A 20,516-nucleotide genomic window follows, 5' to 3' on the forward strand; every position below is an offset into this window, starting at 1 on the left:
AAGAGAAAATAAAAATGTTTTTTTTTTTTTAATTTGCTATTTTCATTTTTTAAGGTAACGTATGTGACAATTTTTTGGATGGCAATGGCATAATAAAAGTTTATAGTAATTATCCGGTCTAAAGCAATCCGTTCCAGACCGACATCAATTATGGAATGTTTATGTTATACACAACATTATAAAAATGATCGTCTATACAAATTAACAATAGGGACACGAACTTGTCGAGTTTGGTGGTCGCCTTTTCTCTTTGCATGAAAATTATCAATAATAGTTAACCCTTACTCGCTGATGTGTTTCTGTAATAGTATGTGGCGGAGTACTTTCAATAGCTTTTAAAAATTAAAGTTAAATATACCATTGACCGAAACATTTTGATTTCACTTGCCGGTATCTTGATGATTTTCTGTCTTCCACTAACCAGCATTTTAGTCAACATCTTCTCTAAATATATAAAATTGAAGTTGAAAAAAATCACTTCGAAATTAAATTCTTATTAGACATTGACCTTGATATTGACAGTAAAAGCAGTTAAATTCCATAACTTTCCATATTTTCTATAGCTGCAATATTCTTGATATTTGGATTCAAGCTACATCCTTATGTTCGATTGCATGCACCGATTTTATTGCCTTGCTCATCAACTTTTTATTTACCAAAAATGCATATTTCTCACTAAATGATGGTATACAATATATTTTGTCGCACTTTACTCTACAACAACTTTGGGCATACTTTTGATACTTGACTCAAATCTTTATCACGTTGTTCTTTTCCCTGTGTGTCAATTATATTGCCATTGTTCATCAACATCGTGTAATTGTGCATATAGTTGGAAACCATTGATGGTTTCTTATTTGGTTTCTTATTTTGATCACTGGTATACACCTATGGGTGTGGGAGTTCTCGCCTGTTATAGAACCATTCGTGGCCTAGCGTTGTTTTATACATTTTGGTCGGGTTGTTGTATCTTTGGCATATTTCTCGTTTCCATTCTTTATTCAATTAACAAATGCTAAAATACATGAAATGTTTATGCCAAAAAACAAAACTATCAATATTTCCTATTTTTTCTATCAATTTTCATTTCTGATAAGTCAAACAAAACACAATCATCTTGACCTTCATCTTTGCTTGAATTTGGGCCTTGCAAAGCTATTCAAGCTATTTTATTTGAGTGTTTTGTGGTATATTTGATATAACCGAATACAAAATAATATAACATGTGAGATCTTTATAAATTACGCAGACGACATATGTCTCAATAGGAGACTTGCATATAAGTGAATATATAAAAATGACACAATTCTTGAGTAGAAAATTATTTAATCTGGGTTATGAGAAAACCTGCACTGATGTGATCATTTCAACAATTATATGTTCGTCAACCCGAACGATGGGTCCATAAAAAATATGTATCATAGTTTTTTGCTGAAACATTTCAAGTTTTATTTTTGGCTTCTATTACCTTTTTACTGACTCTCAGATGTAAAAACGTCACGACAGATGCAATTAATGAGGAGAAAGATGCTGCCTTTTTCGATGCCCTGATCTCACTCCCGATCTTGTTTTGGAGTTTGTGTTCTCCTACTTTTTGTTGTTGTGTACATTTTTCTGTACTATTTGCACGTATCAACTAATAGTTATCATTACCAACGTCAGACCGGTACCTTAACCAGCATGAAAATATGAAGTTGTTTTATGAATCTTGGTCAACTTTTTTCCTGTCTAAAAAGGTTTGAACCTAAGGACACCGGGATATATAACATAACAGCACTATTTAAAGAAATAGAGGTCAATACATTTGAGCAAACTGAAGATCATTGCGTATGTTTCAAAAATATTTACAGTGGTTTATTCTATATTCTCTAAGGGCTCTCTTCAAGCTTTATTATGCTTTAAAGACGGCTTCTGACTAAAGCGCCTTAAAACAGTTGAAATCATATTCAGACTGCCGATACGCCACAAATGGTTTCTATTTATAGGATTTGGAAACCCTAGAGACTCACTGATCATGTTTAATAAACGCAATATTAGAAAACCGCTGTTCAATAGTCATAATTTGATTACAGAAAAACAAATTCGGGTAAAAACACTAAAACCGAGGAAAATACCTCATCTACACGAGAAAAACAACGGAACAAGAGAAACAATGAACTACATCAAAAGCAAACCCAATCATGCATAGAAACAGACTGTCGGATAACAACTGCCATATTTCTGATTCGTTACAGTTGGTGGTTGAACCGGTGGCATGCCAAACATCCCGCTTGTATGACAATTGTTAAAAAATATCACTACAAATACAACACTGTGTGACCAGAAAATAGGGAACAATTCAACACTAACAATGGAAAAAAATAGAAACAAAACAACTTATAAACGTCAGTCATGACTACAATAACTTCATAACGAAGTTTAAAGCGCTGAACGACATTAAATCAAATTTGTGGGACTTGTAAGATGTTTTTGATTGACATTTAAAGTTTGTCTATCTAATAGCTACCATAAAATTGTTTTCAGTTAAATTTTTGAACGTCATTTCAAAAAGATAATGCGAAAAAAATACCATTAACGGTACTCATGAAACAAAAAGTGATATTAAGTGAACAATGTAGTCAACAATCCGTTGCAATACTAAATATAATTATTTATCAGCTCCGGTAACTCTGGGATGTAGTTTCCAAGGAAATAGGCGAAATTGACACATTTTACAAATGTTATTGCAATGTACTGCTAAAATGATATTTCCATCAAGTAAGAAAGTATCTGTAACGTGTTGGCAACTTCGGGTTTTGTCTGTATATATACAAATTGACTATAAACCTGATGATGGGTGTTTTTTTTTCATAAGATGTCATTCCCATATTGCCTTCTGCTTCAAAGGAAAACATTAGATTTTCCCTATTAGAATTGTTCATAGAAGTTATTAACTTGTACGACATTTTCACATGGGTTATATTATTTTCATAATATTGTATTCTTAGATATCATCTGTTATAACCTTTTAACGATCTTTGGTAACTTACTTTTAATTTTCCAACTAATGTTTGGCTTCAATGACTTCTTTGTTACATACTGTATGTATGTACCTTATGATTGATTAATACGTGATTGTCAGGAGCTATATATGTGCCGTCATGTACATATAACTACATATCCAATTCGTATATATATATATATATATATTTTACAAACAAGTCTAAACAAGTGACAAACCACACAATATACATGTCCACTGGATCTAAGAGTGATATAGATACAGGGTTAATGCAAATATTTATATAAGTCTGAAAATTACACCAAACAGTGTTAGAGTTAGATTTTATACTGACAAATTTTTGTCCGTCCCTCAGCGGGATTCGAACTCACACCTTTGATACACTACAGCACCAATCGCTTAGCCTCATGTCCAGCGCTCTAGACCACTCGACCACATCCGCTATATAAAAATATAACTTCAATAGTCGTAGTGTTACCTTGTCACGGAAGGTGAATCTAGAGATAGACATGAGACACGTGTTTTTTAAGCGTGTGAAGATGTTATATAAATCTCCTCCTCATGTTTGATGTGCTTCCCTCAGTTTTAGTTTGTAACCCAGATTTGTTTTTCTCATTTAATTTATTAATTTGAAAGGTGGTATACTACTGTTTCATTTATTTACCTTATTAACCCGGACAGGTTTACCATATAATTTTATCATGTTCATAATTTTTATAGCGTAATCTGCATCTTCTTCTCCCATGAATTCCACAAAAAGATCATATATATATGTAAGTGTTCTTTATAGTATTTAAAGGGAGAAAGGAATAAACACAGTTCATTTCTTTTCTTTTATTGCTGTTTAAAAAAATGTTCATATAATGATATAGGACAAGAAACAAAACACTGTAAGAAAATAAAATATCTATAGAAATATAAGATAATATCTTAACAGTTGTACATATAGAATAAATATCTGCCATCATCATTTGTCAATTCATAAATATCAGTCACGACAGCACACAAATTTAACGTCATTGAGAGCTGTGTCGTCGGTGCCGCTGCCTTGAGGTGGTTCAGTCCTGGTTTGTATTCCACATATAGCACTTCCTGTGTCACAAGACCTGCTCCAACTACCATATGTACCCCAATCGCCGTATCCGTTTTGCCTTGGTTGTTCTTTAATTTCCTGATAACCTCCATTTAAACCTCGACATTCGAATTTAACATAGTTAGCAGCTGTGTCATCTCTGACTCGGCCTGCACCCTTAAAAATATAAACTGATTTATGCGGGATTTTCCCGCTGTGTTGAAGACCCTTTGATGAACGTCGGCTGTTTCTGCTTTTTGGTGGGTGGTGTCTCTTTGACATATTTTCAGTTTCCATTATCAATTTTATACAAAGATATTGGTATATTAACAACAGTTATTATTTAAAATAAGTATGATATATGTTGATCTATGCTGCAAGTGTTTTCAAGGGAATACGATTTTCAATCTTTTTACAAAATGTGTATATGCTAGATCTGCCGAAACCACCAGGTAGTGTAATAAAATTAAACGTTTGTATTAGTATTTTGGTTTTTAAATATTTTGGTCAAAAGCATCACAGATACATTGATTGTCAAAATGCGCACCTGCATTTAATTAGTACCATTTATGTTATTATTCCTAAAATTCAGCTTTTAATTGTGGTCGTACTTTTTTCCTCTTCCTGTTTGTTATTTTGTTTTACAACTAGTCATTATTCTCATCAGAATACAATCACACATTCAGCAGTTATTTCCACTGTCAGCTTGATAATATACTTAATGGAGACTGGAATAACATGTCAGAATAAAGATTAACTTACCTGGTGTCCTTCAACTTTTAAACTAAAAGATACAAAGAACTCTCCCGGTCGGCACTGTGTAAAAGTAGGGTACCAATCCCCCCAGGGACAAGTTCCTGATGTGATCTTTGGACCAGATGTGTGTTGAACTGTCTTTGTTCCACAAAGTAGTTGTATTGCATTCAATGAAGTGTCATCATGTCTTCGTCCACCGCCTTGGGACACTTCAATCTGCGAATAGTTTTCAAATGAAGAAAATCGATTACTTTTAATGCAGTCTTTTTATACAATACTAGAACACACCCATGATATCACGGGTCCGTGACTGAATTAAAGTATATAACACTATGCGCAAGCCCTATTTTAGTATTAGTATTGTCATCTGATAAAGTCATGCCGATTATAAGATACACAGTTTTTCTCTGCTTTCAAGTCTTTCTGTTTGAACCCGTCGAACTGAAACAATAATATTAATTATTTGGAAAACAAAAGGTCCTGGAATGGAGTATTTTTTAATCAACAGCATTGTCCTATATAAGTTATAAATAAAGTTGAATTCTTTGCTTCGCTGTTTTACGTCATGCCCACTAACAAATTGAAAACTGTACCTATACGCCTTATTTTTAATCCAGATATTTAGTATTCGTATTGTTATCTTAGAAAGTCTTACTGATTAAAATACTACAATAAGTAACAATTTGAAAATTTAGTAGTGTCAACCCTGTGGTTATGACCCGTGTGTATAGCATATTAATCCTGAATACAACGTTTGGTGGTGCGCCTGTCAGATGCGGAACGTACAGATAAGGTAATAGGTAACAGGTGAATATACTTTTGGTATCGGTAGCGGACTCGACCCGGAACTTCTTAATTATTGGCAATATTAATTACGTGGAAAACAAAAGGGCCTGGAGTGGTGTAATTTTTAATCTACACCTTTGTACTATATTAGTTATATATAAAGTTGAATTCTGTGATTCGTCGTTTTTACGTGATGACGGCTGACAAATTGGACCTCGTAATTCTAGTATTATAGATAAATAGATTTAAGTGCAGTAGAAATGTTTTTCTTTATTAATTTAAGTAACTGAGATAATATCAAAACTTGATGACAACATCCTTAAAATATGCAGTACAGTTGGTAGTCAATGAATATATGTTTCAATCTGTATTATAAATATTCTTATTGTATAATATGGAGCTGTCTGGTTTAGTTTTTTTGTTTTATATTATTCTTGTTTTGTGATTTACATTTCATTGTATTATATTTTCCGGTCATCTGTCCTTGAATAATACAGAATTTCGTCGTTTGTGTTCGGTTTTTGTCACTTGTTTATGTTGTTACGTTATCGTCATTTATAATATTGATTCGTTTTTTTCGAGTAATCATTTTGATTTGACTGCTCTACTGGATTACCAAACTTAAAGATATCGTATATATTACCCTCATTTTATAGCCATACGCATATTGTCCCGGTTGTGGACATAACTGTAAATTGCGCCAGTCTCCCCAACCTTGTCCATTTGTGACGCTAAGTTCTTTGACGACATTCCTGGAAACGGAATTGCTCCGTGCAACACATATAACTAAAACTAACGCTCTTGTAATAAACATTCTGCAATAAATATGTAATGTATTTTAAAAAAATCCATACCATATGGTTAATGTGGCTTATATACACTACAAAAGTCAAAAAGTCTGAAAAGACCAGTTTTTGTCTGAATTTGCATGAATTTTTACTCGACATTCTTAATTTGTCTGAATAATTTTTAAAAATTCTTGACATAGTATTAATTTGTCTAATAAGGTTCTTGATTTTGCTTGACAAGTGTCTTGACAGTATGAACATTGTCTTAAAATATCTCGACACATCCTGTATTATCTGATAAGAGTCTGGATTAGTCTCGACCAATTCTTGACTGTCTTAAATTTGTCTCGATCTGTCTTGACATATTCTTGACATTCTTAATAATGTCTCGATCTGTCTTGACATATTCTTGACATTCTTAATAATGTCTGAATGTGTCTTGACATATTCCTGACATTCTAAATAATGTCTGAATATGTCTCGACACATTCTTGACAGTCTTAAATATGTCTTGACACTATCTCAACAGTATAAATTTCGCCTTAGAATGTGAACAGACTTATTCTGCACTGATTATGACATTCTATTGCTGTTATATACTTATTATGGCTAAACTAAACTTTGAAGAATCAAGGATTAATTTGGTATAGTAAGATACCCTTTTGGTGCAACTAAATTGGAATACCCTGAATAATCCCCCATGTAGTTTAATTTTGATTTGTTTTTATTAAACGTTGAATTAATTGTTTTTACTTGGAATATAAGTTGAAGTTACTGACAAACAACACTTAGATTTTTGCCATTCGCAAAACTGCCAGTCAAATTTGCTTTCTTTACTAAAACATGTAACATAGGTGTCGTGTAGGCAGTTTTAAAATGCGACCATGCGTCTCTTTTGGACCCTTCTGTGTGTGTGTGGCTAAAAAAAGAGGGGGGGGGGGGCTTTTTGTGAAGGTCAAAGAATTTGTTCCCATCTTGATTCAAATACCTTATTCATTTTTTAGGACAACAAAACCACATTCTTTATTCCAATTTGAGTGTTGAATTTTATAATTTTTTAACAAACATAAATATTTGTGACAACTCCTTCCGTAAAAGAAAATATGTTTAGATCTATATTATGCATGTCTTTTTGAGATCCATTTCAAAAGACCAATGATTTCTATAGAAAATGGACCAATTATAAATACATTTTGTTTTATTATGCCTGGAGAAGATAATACTTTTCTTTTAATATTTGAGAAATATTCATTGTTTTTTTTTATGTTAAAATAATTAACTTCATAATTTTGATGAAGAAAATCAATTTTAATTCAATTTTTTTTCATCAAAATGATGATTTTCATGTTCATATATGAACAAACTTTTACAATTGTAGTGGCATGGTCGGTCAACTGATAAGTTGTATGGCTAATTACAGGTAAAGCAGTAATTTCTATTTGACAGTTTCTTGTATTCTGGGGTGTGGAATACCTTATTTTTATGGGGAACATCCTGTCCATGTGTAATACTTAATATATATTCCAACAGATGACATTACACAAATTTTTCTTCTGTTAAATGAATGATTTGTATATCATGATAATTTGCTATTTATATAAGCCACATTTTGGTACAATAATTATTTACCATATAAACATTGAATATTATGAATGTAGATCGGACTTCTCTTGAATTGAATTTTAAATGTGCGTATTGTTATGCATTTACTTTTCTACATTGGCTAGAGGTATAGGGGAAGGGTTGAGATCTCATAAACATGTTTAACCCCGCCGCATTTGTGCGCCTGTCCCAAGTCAGGAGCCTCTGGCCTTTGTTAGTCTTGTATTTTTTTAATTTTAGTTTCTTGTGTACAATTCGGAAATTAGTATGGCGTTCATTATCACTGAACTAGTATATATTTCTTTAGGGGCCAGCTGAAGGACGCCTCCGGGTGCGGGAATGTCTCGCTACATTGAAGACCTGTTGGTGACCTTCTGCTGTTGTTTTTTCTATGGTCGGGTTGTTGTCTCTTTGACACATTCCCCATTTCCATTCTCAATTTTATGAAATATGTCTACAGTATGATTGGTTTTAATCATTTAATTTATAAGATTTAGGAATCAAAATTTGTTATTATTTAAAAACCCAATTTTAAATTGTTTTATATCAACACACCCATATTTAAATTATATTATACATTAGATTTCATAGCCATATATGCATTTGTAAAGATATTTATATACCCAAATTTTCAATTATTTTACATGCCCAACTTTTATTTTTGAAGTGTAACTTGAAACAACAGTATATTATATAAAGAGAAATAAAGATTTAAGTTATATCATGAATATTGGTCATGATTTGTAAAACTCAGAACTGTCAAGTAAATTTAAGACACAATTCAAAATGTTCAGAATATGTCAAGCCATACTGAGAAAAAATAAGAATGTCGAGAACATGTCTATAAATTTCAAGACAGTATTCAAATGTCAAGAATATGTCAAGAAATTTTAAGACCATATTCAGAATGTCGAGAATATGTCAAGTAAATTTCATACAAATTTGATATAAATGAGAATTTGTCAAGAAAAATTAAGACACAAGTCATACTTTTGGAGAATGTCAAGTAAAAGTTCATGCAAATTAAGACAAAAACTGGTCTTTTCAGACTTTTAGACTTTTGTAGTGATAATTCGACATTGAAAGGTATTTGTATGAATGCTATCTAGATAGTGATATAGAATTAACATTGTTGTGCTGATATTAAAACGAGTTATATATATAGTATTTCGACTCTTCAACATTCAAGGGTCTATCCTAAATTGAGGAAAATTATATGGCCTTCCAAATACTGTTTCGATACCTAAAATCACTGAAGAGACATTTATTGTCGAAATCCGGATATGGTGTATTAATTTTTACGCCTTTTGTTTGCGATATACCATCTTTTCCGCATGTTGTTTTTTTGCATTGTTTTCTGTTTAGCATTGGATTAATAATTAAGATCCATTTTGTTACATCTGGTGATTCGTTTATTTGGCAATCGCCATTGGCAGTCAACAGGGTTTAAGAGCATCCGTTGTTCGACCTGCTAGTCAAGTGCGTTTTATTAAAATATACTTTTTCACTTTCTCTAATCATAGGTTTGAATGTTGTTTTCAATTTAGACTTGTTTGTATATATTAAACATTGGTGTGCTGATATTTAGAGGAATTATGTATATATATATATATATATATATATATATATAAACAACTCATCTAAACATCAGCCAAACAATGTTAGATCTGCTTTTTTTTGTTCTTCCCTAGCGGGTTTCGAACTCATGCACCTAAAATATCGTGACACTAAATCGCCTGCACTATATACGACGAGCTAGACTACTCGACCACCTTGGCTTCACTATAATAAATGTTTCAGTGGTCGCGTGTTACCTTTCCTCGTCAGTTTTAATCTAGCGACGTAATACAGTACGTGATATATAAGGCATGAAGATGGTATAACTGTTAAAGATCAGCTGAATATCTATTTTAAAGGATCCTACAAGTTAATGCAAGATACAGTCGAAGAAATAATTATATCTATAAGTACGTTTGAACCAGTGATAACTCTACAACAGATTTATCCATCGGATCACCAGCATTAATGGTGATACATGTCTGTGAAAATTCTGTATATACAACTCGTTTAAAAATATATATAAAAATAGTATTCGTACAGTTATATTTAATACGATAACATCGTTCAGTAATATTAAGTTACGACCATAGCAATGGTCAATAGCCAGACATAAATATGGTTTGAATATTATCAACAAGCTATAAACTTTGGTCACACCTTACCGGATAGCACGAAAGGAGGCCTAACGGATGAAAAGAAAAGTTGTCCGTTGACAAAATTGTTATCAGTTGGGAATCCGTTGATGCACTGACCAAATAAAACGGACGCGTAACGAATGCAACGTACGTCCAACGGACGAGTACCGTATAAAACGGACAACTAACGGAAGCGTACCAGATAAAACATATGAACAAGATATACGAAAAAATTAAAGGCGACAATAATAATACATGTAAAATCTCATAAATATTCAAAATGTTTCTATGTAACTGGTTTTGGTTTGTTCTTCAAAATGCCACTTAAGGGCAAAGTCTGACCTGAATAAGACCTGCTTGATATTGGAGACGTGCCCTTATGTTGAAATCGATTATGAATAATAAGAATTCATGAACCTCAAGAAATTTGACATACCAATAATTGGCATTCCTAACACGAAAATTTCAATTGCCATTTATCTGTTTCAGATCCGTTCATCAACAGTTTTATCCGTTCAACTTCCGGTAGAAGTCCGTTGGTGAATTTGTCAACCAGACCTCCAACGGATGTTTAACGGACAAGTAACGGATACAAAACGGACAAGTAACGGATACAAAACGGAAACGAAACGGAAGAGTACCGTACAAAATAGACGACTACCGGACGTTCAACGGACAATTCATCCGTTGGACGTCCGTTCAAAAATTTGAACATGCTAAAAATTTTCCACCTGACAGAACGGACGTTGTCGGATAAAACGTACGCTAAACGGACACAAAACGGATATGGACTGACGTCTAACAGATAAGAACGGACATCTGACGGACATTAACGGACAGAAAAACGTTATTCGTTAGACATTCGTTCGAGCTATCCGTTAAGATGTTACCGAGGCTTATTGGATAAAAAAAAACCCACCACAGTTCTTATGAAAAGCAAATAAAAACAATTGGTTTGTTTCTTCCTTTCAATTCAATTTAACAAATGCGATGTTCATTTATACCGATTTCCCTCTACATATAACGGAATAAGATTAATTAACAGTATATTACTCTTATGCCAATTCTATTTAACGTGTTTTTCGTACTTGTTTTACATAGCAGTTAGCAAATTATATCAATGATTCAGAACCAAAAGAAAGGAAAAAAACATGTATGGATTTTCTCCTTAACACCATTATTTATAATAAGTTAAAAAAAACATAGTAGGTATCTATAATTAACCTTTGTAGGAGGACGATACTAAGTTCGTTATTTGGAGAAAAACACGAAGAAGTGTCGAAATCCAATGGTATTAAGAGTGTATTTATTGTAAATAAAACACATTAAGTAGTAATAAGGTGAAATTTTATTAAATTCCATGTGAACAGACGTCTAAATCTCTAAAAAAAACTTATTACTTTTGTCAATTATATATACAGCTTTGTGAGAGATTATATTAACAATGGTGTTGTTATGTTTTTTGGCGTGTATACTGATTGTTCGCTTTGAGTACTGTTTCAGATATGAATACGTTTCGTTCGTCTAGCAAAACCTTATAGATATATTTAGCCCAGACAGTAGAAATCCTATTAAAACTCTTGCGAAGCCACTGCAAAAACACCAAATTGAATGCATAAAGGTTTTCTCGTTTTACACCTTACTTCGTTTAAACAAAGAAGATAGTTTTGATGATTTTTTTTTAAACGAATATTAGGTAATTGCGCAAAATTAAATCTCGATAAATATAAACATTTATACATAAATATGAGAGGCAAATTATTGTTTCTTGTTTAGTAAATTAGGGAAACCAGTCCCGAGAATTGCATGCTGCTATTATTTGTGGAATTGAATTTTAAGTCTTTTTTTTATTAATAAGTTTGGACAGAAAAAATATATTTACCTGTTTATTACACAGTAACTATCTAATCCCGTCTAGATTAATGTTAAAATTTTCACGATTACCCCTTTTATTTATAATATAAAAATTTTGCAATATAATTGGTCTACAAAACACGCCTTCTTGTAAAGTATTTCCGTCGGTTTTTTTTATCTAATTTGTTTGCCATTACTAAGTAAAATTTTATATTGTTAATTCTTTATTGATAGGAGCAATGACCAGTATTTACTAGTAAAATGTATGATGTAATAGCATAACGAGACTAGGTCTCATACGAACCAACAAATGCAAATTCTTGAAAATCCAAAGTTGTGAAAACAGCATACTCTATTTCGGAATTTCAGAAACAAAACGGAATATAAATGTATGGCTTTCCCATAATTAGAAGCACTGTTTCCGAAATGATAAAGTACCATAAAATTATCTAAGCATTAGTAAGAAAATTAAACTGGGTATACACTTGAAAGAAACACTATCTGTTGGCTAGATATAACTTGTATTTTTGAATGTTTGTTACGTTTTGTAATGTTTTTAGTATTTTTCACTCTATCTTTCATGACAATTGGGTCGTAAGTAAAATTACTGAAAATATTCATATAGGGTGTAAAAAGCATGCATGTACATATAATTTTAATGTCATATTTTACTAAAACATCCATACATTTTCAAACTGAAATGTATTGCTTTATCTTGTTGTTACTACAGGACGCAAAAAAATCATTTAGGAATATGAGATTTAAAATTCCTTCACAATCATATGATTCACTTATTTTATGCAATTTAGTGGGGCGGCTTAGTACCGAAATTTGACACAATCATGCAAATGATGATACAAGCATAGGATTTGGCACAGACGTTCTTTAGGGTTTACTTTATCATATTAGAGGGGTAGCCAACATGTTTTTGATTTTTTTTCACGGCGGCCTATTGAATTGAAAATTTACATAATTTTGGTCAATAGTGGAGATTGAAAAATAAAGGCAACAGTAGTATACCAATGTTCAAACTCATAAATCAATGGACAAAAAACTAAATCGGGGTAACAAACTAAAACTGAGGGAAACGCATTAAATATAAGAGGAGAACAACGACACAACACTACAATGTAACACACATAGAAACGGACCAAGCAACAGACAAAATCCCACGAGAATAACAAATATAACATCAAAACCAAATACATGAATTTGGGATAGACAAGTACCGTGACACGTCTTATCGCAATGTGAATTTACACTCAAAAATAAGAGAAAACAAACGACACAACGTTAAAATGTAACACATACAGAAACGAACTATAATATGGGGACGAAGTCCCCAATAACAGTAGAAAATTCAATAAAAAGAAAAATTCGGGAAAAATTCGTTTTTCCATTTCAGAAATAAAATACCTATTAAAGAAATAAACAAAAGTAATCAACAATGAAATAATGGAACAATTACGCAAATACTATCTGGGTAATAGATAAATGCAACAGTAGTATTCAGCGGGTTACTAACTTAAACCGAGTGAAACACATCAACTATAAGAGAAGTGCACAAAGTGTGTGTCTGTAACATGAATGGATTAACGCAACAAAAAGTAACATCACAGGTAAATTTCTAGAAATTCAAGACTAGTTTTCTAATTATGTTATTTGATGTATTTAACAACAATATTATTATAAAATTGCGTTAGTAGTGGGGATAGAATTCCTTCCAATCTATATCCGTTCAGAATTACAAATAAAACTTCGCAACTAAATACATGAACGTTGGATAGACAAATACAGAGACACGTCTCAAAACAATTCACACTAAGTAAAACAGTTAAATCGGACAACTCTGTGACCTCTAGCGGCCTATAGGCTATCGAACTTAATGTAGCAATCGACGATATGTCGGCTCTCGACGGAATATAGCGACCGACATTATTAGGGTTTTAAAACAGTCATATTCATGATATTCATAAAACCCAGGAGTGAGTAATCATCCGATATTTGAACGATAGTGATGTTTTATCTTTATTAACAATGACTACTCCATCTTGTAACATTTTGGATACAAAACAAGCAAAAGGGATCATACATTTGATGTTTTTTCCCTGAAAAGACGTCATTTTGAAAATCCAAGATGGCCGCCATGATCGGATGGATTTTTTTTTGTGGCTACCCCTCTATTATGATTACATACACCTAAAGGCATGGTCTCACAAAGTTTCATGCTTGTATCACAATTTGCATGATTTGTGTGGTAAGCTGCTTCACTAATTTAAGGACTGATTAAACTGTATTGTATGCTAAGCTCCAACGACAACAATTGGTGATTATGAAATTGAGTCGTTAAACGGGGATTTTTTACCATCAAATCCCCAGATGATGTCATCGGAACTTAAAGTACACTATTGTTATACCCATTCTAATGAAACTAACAGAAACTAACGTTAAATCATACATTTAAAATCTGTCAACCATCGTCTGTTCCTGCACTCACGTTTTTATGGCATCAATTATGCCATGAAAATTTGTGACGTTATCTAATCAAAATCGTTACAAACGATGTTGCATTAGCATAAACTTTCTTTCTGAGCAAAACGATTGTTACTGTGTCTTACATGTGTTAAATAACGAAATAATGTTCTTTTTTAAATGCATTCAGTGATTGGTAACTAGCATAGTTAATTGGTGCGAATTAGGAGTTCTTCTCAGCTATATTTTTGTGGAACTAATGACGAACTGAAGTGCCTCATTATCCTCATCTTATACATAGGCAAATTTTTCTGGTTTCTGGTTAACACTTGAAACTCAATAATTAAACTTATTTTACTTGATGGGGTTAAACAAAATTTGACAAAACTATTTTACTTTGATCTCGCATTTAGGTGATTGTTACATTCCTGTGTTCGTGACTTATTAAGCTCAACATATTGTTTTTCTGAAATATTACTAACCATAAAATATGTATTGATTGTTTTAAAATGGTGATTGATTCAATCTAGAAAATTCTGAAAACTTCTGGTAAAATGAGTTTAAATTGACTTGTTCAAAGTACATTTTTAATTTTTAAAGCTTTATTTGGATTCGGGCTACTAATGTAGCTTTCTTTGTTTGGTTTTGCTGATATATTTGCCATTATCTCTTTTTTACCCCGGTTTTGTCTGTTCGATTGTTTGTTCTAATATCTGATTTGTGGTTATGTTTTGGATTGTTTTTCTTCTCTTTTTATGTTCGGTAGTTCAGGGAAAATATAATTTGAACAGTCGTACAGAACAAATACAATTGCTAATAGCGTTTAATATATCACTGCGTTCACAATAAAAATTGTATGTATAAAAGATAAACGTTTTACAACGCAGTTCCTAATGTCATACAACCACAAGTTCAAATAGTCATATATTGTCAACCGGACATGTTCCTGATCTTGTATTATATGTTTTTTCCATTATATCTTAATAATAATACTATGATGTAAATATAATCGTAAAGGATACATTAGGAGCAATTGAGAAACAAAGTTAACGAACGGCTAATGCATTGTTTAATTCAATTAGAATAACTAATGGGAAGACATAACATTTCTGAACGAATAAACTGATATTGGCTTTTTGGTCGAAAGTTTTTCTGACAAATTATGATAAGATATTAACGAAATACATTATGTACAGAATGACAACATATAAGATTTGTTAGGGATATGACAATTGGGGTTTTCCGCGTTTATTATAGTAAACAGGATATGTTTTTTAAAGGTCACACTGAAACGCATATAGCTTGAAACATCACAAAATGTATCGTTTAATTTTAGACCTTAACAGCATAATTTTTTTTGTTTCGTTGATTAGGTAATAAAATACCATGTATATCCTTAACCATCCGAATAACAAATACCACGTACATTAATATGTTGCATTTACTGTAGGATTAAACGCCGATGGACTTTTATGATATGTTTGTGAGTGACGTGGTCCAGTTTATACACCATTGAATTCCTTTAAAAAGGCGTTGAATCCTTATAATTCTTTAAAGTTGGAGATAGGGAATATACTAAGCGTAAATTGTATTTTTATGTCATTGAATAGGCCTGGAGCATGAATAGACTTGTTGGTTAACGCAAAAATATGTACTCAATGAAATTTGCTATCTGATAAAAAATAAACTGCAAACACTCTTATTATCATTCAAACGAATGTTTTTGTGTTCATTGTTTTATCTAACGATTAACGTGCAGTGAAAATAAATTTTGTTAACGTTGTTGTTATTATCGCCGCCATCTTGTTTGCATTGGTTACGAAAAGAAGTAACCAACGTCAAGATCAACTGCCGGAAGTTCTATCGACAATCATATCAACGTATTCCCTAATATGCAAATCATATAAGAATAATGCTATATTTTGATTGGATGAGAAACATGGTATTTTTCACCAATTTCTAAATATTGAGATTTTCTTTTCTCTGCCGGGGTATTTATTTGCCATTAGGGAATTCCATGTGCCGGGGTATACCCCTTGTAAGCATGATATATTTGTATAGAATCCATTTAATTCTCTCCATCAACTGAAATCAATAAATCAATATTTCAGTGCAAAAATTCTGATGCGCTTTCATAATAAATTTTGCAATAAAAAACCCTGTAAAGGTTTTGAAACAATTATAGATAAAGACGAAGTGGTAATAAGTTCCTGTGTATTGCATATGTACGGACCTCTATTATAGTTAGTCCAGAAAGTTTCAAGACGCGTTCACACCTCCCATCATGTACTTCAACGCTTGTTTTGCTACTAAAATGGCAGAAGCATATAGTTATCGCTATATCTGTTCTTCTTTCTGTCTGTTATTCCGTTTGGTATTCGAAACATATTGTTTTCGGTTGATAACCAGAGTATCCTTTGCATGATTGAAATGCAACTTTTACAGATAGAAGATAAGGAAAGGGGTAGAAGTCTATTGATTTTGAAGTCAACTGGTCAATGTCAATGTATTTTGTCTCAAAATAGAAACATTACTTTAGATGGTTTCACTAGTAAACCGAAATTGAATTACTCGGCCAAAAAGGTATTATCCCTCTTTAAAATAATTACAAAAATTGAAAAATATTGACGAAAATAAACAATCAGCTTTCAATTCAAGTTAATCTATTTCTAATTCATTTGATCTAATTCAAATAGATTTTCTTGCGGTCATTCAAGGTAAAATAAGATGGAGTTAATCTACGTGAAACATAATAGCCCGCCTTGAATATAATAGATCCACCCCTCTAAATAAAATCCAACTATAATTAATCGGTTTCGAACATTGTAGTGACCCGTTAACTGTCCGAATCATTTTACAAGTTAATCTATCAAGCATAAAAACAATTTATGTGATATAGATACAATGGATAAGCGTTGATTCTTGAACAAGAAACCATGAGCCCGGAGGGCGAATGGTTTGTTTTTCATGAATCAACGCTTATCCATTGTATCTATAACTTAAACTATTGTGTTAATATCTTTTAAAAATTAACGCCTATTCTTAATTAGAAGGTGTTGTAAGTGAGTTTAAGTAACCATGTTATCGTGTCAAACAATTCATTACAATAAATTGAATATCACAATTAAATGGCTAAAACAGAAATAAAAATATATTATAACACAACACGTCTGTCCTTAAAGATCTTCATACTATCAGGAATCTGAATATTGTCAGTTCTTTACAAAATAAGATATATTCGAACTTATTTCTATTAAAATTGAAAATGGAAATGAAGAATGTGTCAAAGGGAATACAACCCGACAAAGAACATTCTAATTCTAGGAACATCACGATTTTCTAGCATAAACATTTACGAATTAACAGTTGTAAAATTATGTAGTAAAACAGATGAAATCATATTATTTTAATTTTAAAAAAAAACAAACGTGGACAAATCATGAGAATGTAATCAGTTTTGTTTGCCAACAATAATCCAAAAAAACGACCAAACTCGCTTTTATTACACAAATTATCCACAATAACATAATAACATACAATACAAGAACAAAAACTTCAAAAGTAGAGAATAGGAACAACAAAGATAATTCAGGGATTCGAACCTAAAAATACAAGTCCGTACCTTAAACTCATTTATCTTACCATGAAACCTCGTGGATACCTATTCATACTATTCGTTTTTTTTTGTGTGTCTGTTGTACCGATGTTTATCATACATTCATTTATATATATAAAATAGACATTAAATCGTAACCGATTGTCAGCCCAGAGGTTTTGTCGATATGTTGATGTCAGTAACACGTATCAGAATTCATGGACGGGTTCGAATCCCAGTGAAAGCATATAGAAATCACAAAAATGAACAGGAAGTTTTAAAAACAATTCCATTAGTGAAAAGAAATCAGTTAATTAGTCAATTCAAACTTAATGAAATTAGGCACACAAAGGAAACAAAAGAATCTAATATGGTGAGCCCATTTCAGCGACTTTAGGAAGCGTTGATTCTAGAAAAAGAATCCACGGTAAATGAATAGACTGACGTCACCACAATGGTTTAAACCTGTATAATGTCAAATTGTATCGATTGAATTTAAGTAAAACACATATTAAAACTGAAAATTACAATCTAAATAAAATATATTGTCAAAATAAAAACACAAATATAGCGTTCATGCCGAATACAGAACACAAAATGTGTTCCAAGACTTTAAATCAAAATTAGCACTTTTACAAATACATCTCAAAGTATGGTAGTTCGACTTACAACTACTAATGATATCAGTGCCTGTCACCACTCAAATTGTGCATTTGATAAGAAGTCATGGCCAGGTGTACTCGATATAACATTATGTGATAGAGTTTGTAATTGACTTGCAACAGACTGATAGTTTTTTCTGGTACTCCGGTTTCTGCAACTAATTAACCATTACTAGACCTAATATTATGAAATAACTCTTTATACCATTTAGCTTTCAGAATATTTACTCATTCATTTAGTATAGGAAAATTATTTCGATTACCCTGGCATTCCTTTTCTAACATAATAGTGCGTTTAGCATTACATTTGTATTGTAAGTTTTTAAATTTCCTGTTTACAAAACTTTGAATTTTTCGAAAAACTAAGGATTTTCTTATCTCAGGCATAGATTACCTAAACCGTATTTGGCACACCTTTTTTGGAATTTTGAATCCTCAATGCTCTTCAACTTTGTATTTGTTTGGCTTTATAACTATTTTGATATGAGCGTCACTGATGAGTCTTATGTAGATGAAAACGCGCGTCTGGCTTACTAAATTATAATCCTGGTACCTTTGATAACTATTAGGCGATGGTTGTGTTGTTTACCTGTGTTGTTAGTTGGACGATGTTTGGTAGGTATCTGCAAAAGGAAGTGATTGTACGAAGTCAGGATTATGACAGTTGTTCCCCAATCGTTTGATGTGTTTGCGATTTTGTTTTATTCCTTGGAGTTCGGTATTTTTTATATTTTTACTTATATTGTGTTATCATTTGGACGGTATACAAATCTTGGCATAATATTTTTATGATTTGTAATGCAATTACTACAAGATCTTAAAAATAGATGCAATCACCTTCAGTTTATGTATATCATAATTTGTTGCTTCACAATGACAAGTATGCTTTAACAATCATAGTAAGGAAAATGAAATGATTTGTGACACCTAATTGAAATAGTTCTTTTATACTCTATTCAATTCTTAATGACCTCATGCAATACGTTTTTTTTTTAATATCCAGTTCGAAATGAATTACTTTTTTCAGGCAACAAATGTTTCAGAAAAGTTTGACCATTAATCTTTTAAATTCTTCTTTTTGGTATTCTTCCATTATCTTATATAATATATAATTTCCGTATAAACGAAACACAAAACAAAATGAAATAAAATAAAATGACACCTTATTCAATAGTTCGCATTGTTTTTTTTCTGTATGTAAATTATGTACCATTGGTTTACAAAGATGTATTAGTATTTCTACCCTGCAGATTAAAGATAAACATGTTCGATGATTAAAAGATGTAATGTATAATCCTCCGTTGTCATCGACAATCAATTTCCTATATCATATGCCTTATTTTTCTTTACAAGTTAATGCTTTATTGTTTAATTACAATTTGGATTAATTGATTAGCTGAAATATCATTTGAAGCTTGTGTCAGATAGTATTCAAGATTATACTGGACAAGAAAAGCTAGTAATGAAAAAAACATCGGCAACAATAGCATATTATACTGATTTCGAAAGACTATTGATCGCATACACTATCTAAATACTTTCAAATTTACTAAACTGTATTTACATTATTGTCTTTGTTTTTTAAAGGGATCACAACTGTCCCAATAGCCGTTCTGATCAGAGTCATTTAATCCATCGTTAGCAACACTTACGCAGTTATCACACATATATCCTGCATTGTCACCATTAGCATTAAACTGGGGGGGGGGGGGGGGTGGAAATAAGTAGACCAT

At 31.8% G+C, this 20,516-nt stretch overlaps 1 protein-coding gene across 2 annotated transcripts; it reads right to left on the reverse strand.

Moving 5' to 3' along the window:
• Positions 1-3,820: 3,820 nt before the first annotated feature.
• LOC139480843 (vitelline membrane outer layer protein 1-like) lies at positions 3,821-12,206 on the reverse strand. Of its 2 annotated transcripts, XM_071263744.1 has the most exons (5): positions 11,376-12,121; positions 9,514-10,203; positions 6,259-6,573; positions 4,836-5,045; positions 3,821-4,250 (listed from the first exon to the last, which is right to left on the reverse strand). In XM_071263744.1, the coding sequence occupies exons 3-5, from the start codon at positions 6,427-6,429 to the stop codon at positions 3,990-3,992; spliced, it is 642 nt and encodes a 213-aa protein (XP_071119845.1). In that variant the 5' UTR covers positions 6,430-6,573; positions 9,514-10,203; positions 11,376-12,121; the 3' UTR covers positions 3,821-3,989. The 2 variants fall into 2 exon arrangements, with proteins under 2 accessions (XP_071119845.1, XP_071119844.1); XM_071263743.1 differs by lacking the exon at positions 9,514-10,203 and having other exon boundaries at positions 6,259-6,430; positions 12,083-12,206.
• Positions 12,207-20,516: the final 8,310 nt, after the last annotated feature.

Source organism: Mytilus edulis, chromosome 7 (genome assembly GCF_963676685.1).
Source record: "Mytilus edulis chromosome 7, xbMytEdul2.2, whole genome shotgun sequence".
Taxonomy (NCBI): Eukaryota; Metazoa; Mollusca; class Bivalvia; order Mytilida; family Mytilidae; genus Mytilus; species Mytilus edulis.

What these genes read in the sequence shown, in the direction of transcription:
- LOC139480843 (XM_071263743.1), bottom strand. Translation starts at nt 6,429, where the DNA reads ATGTTTATTACAAGAGCGTTAGTTTTAGTTATATGTGTTGCACGGAGC. An exon ending in CGTATGGCTATAAAATGAGG is followed by an intron (nt 5,046 to 6,258) that starts GTAATATATACG and finishes AACTATTCGCAG; the next exon opens with ATTGAAGTGTCCCAAGGCGG. An exon ending in TAAAAGTTGAAGGACACCAG is followed by an intron (nt 4,251 to 4,835) that starts GTAAGTTAATCT and finishes TATATTTTTAAG; the next exon opens with GGTGCAGGCCGAGTCAGAGA.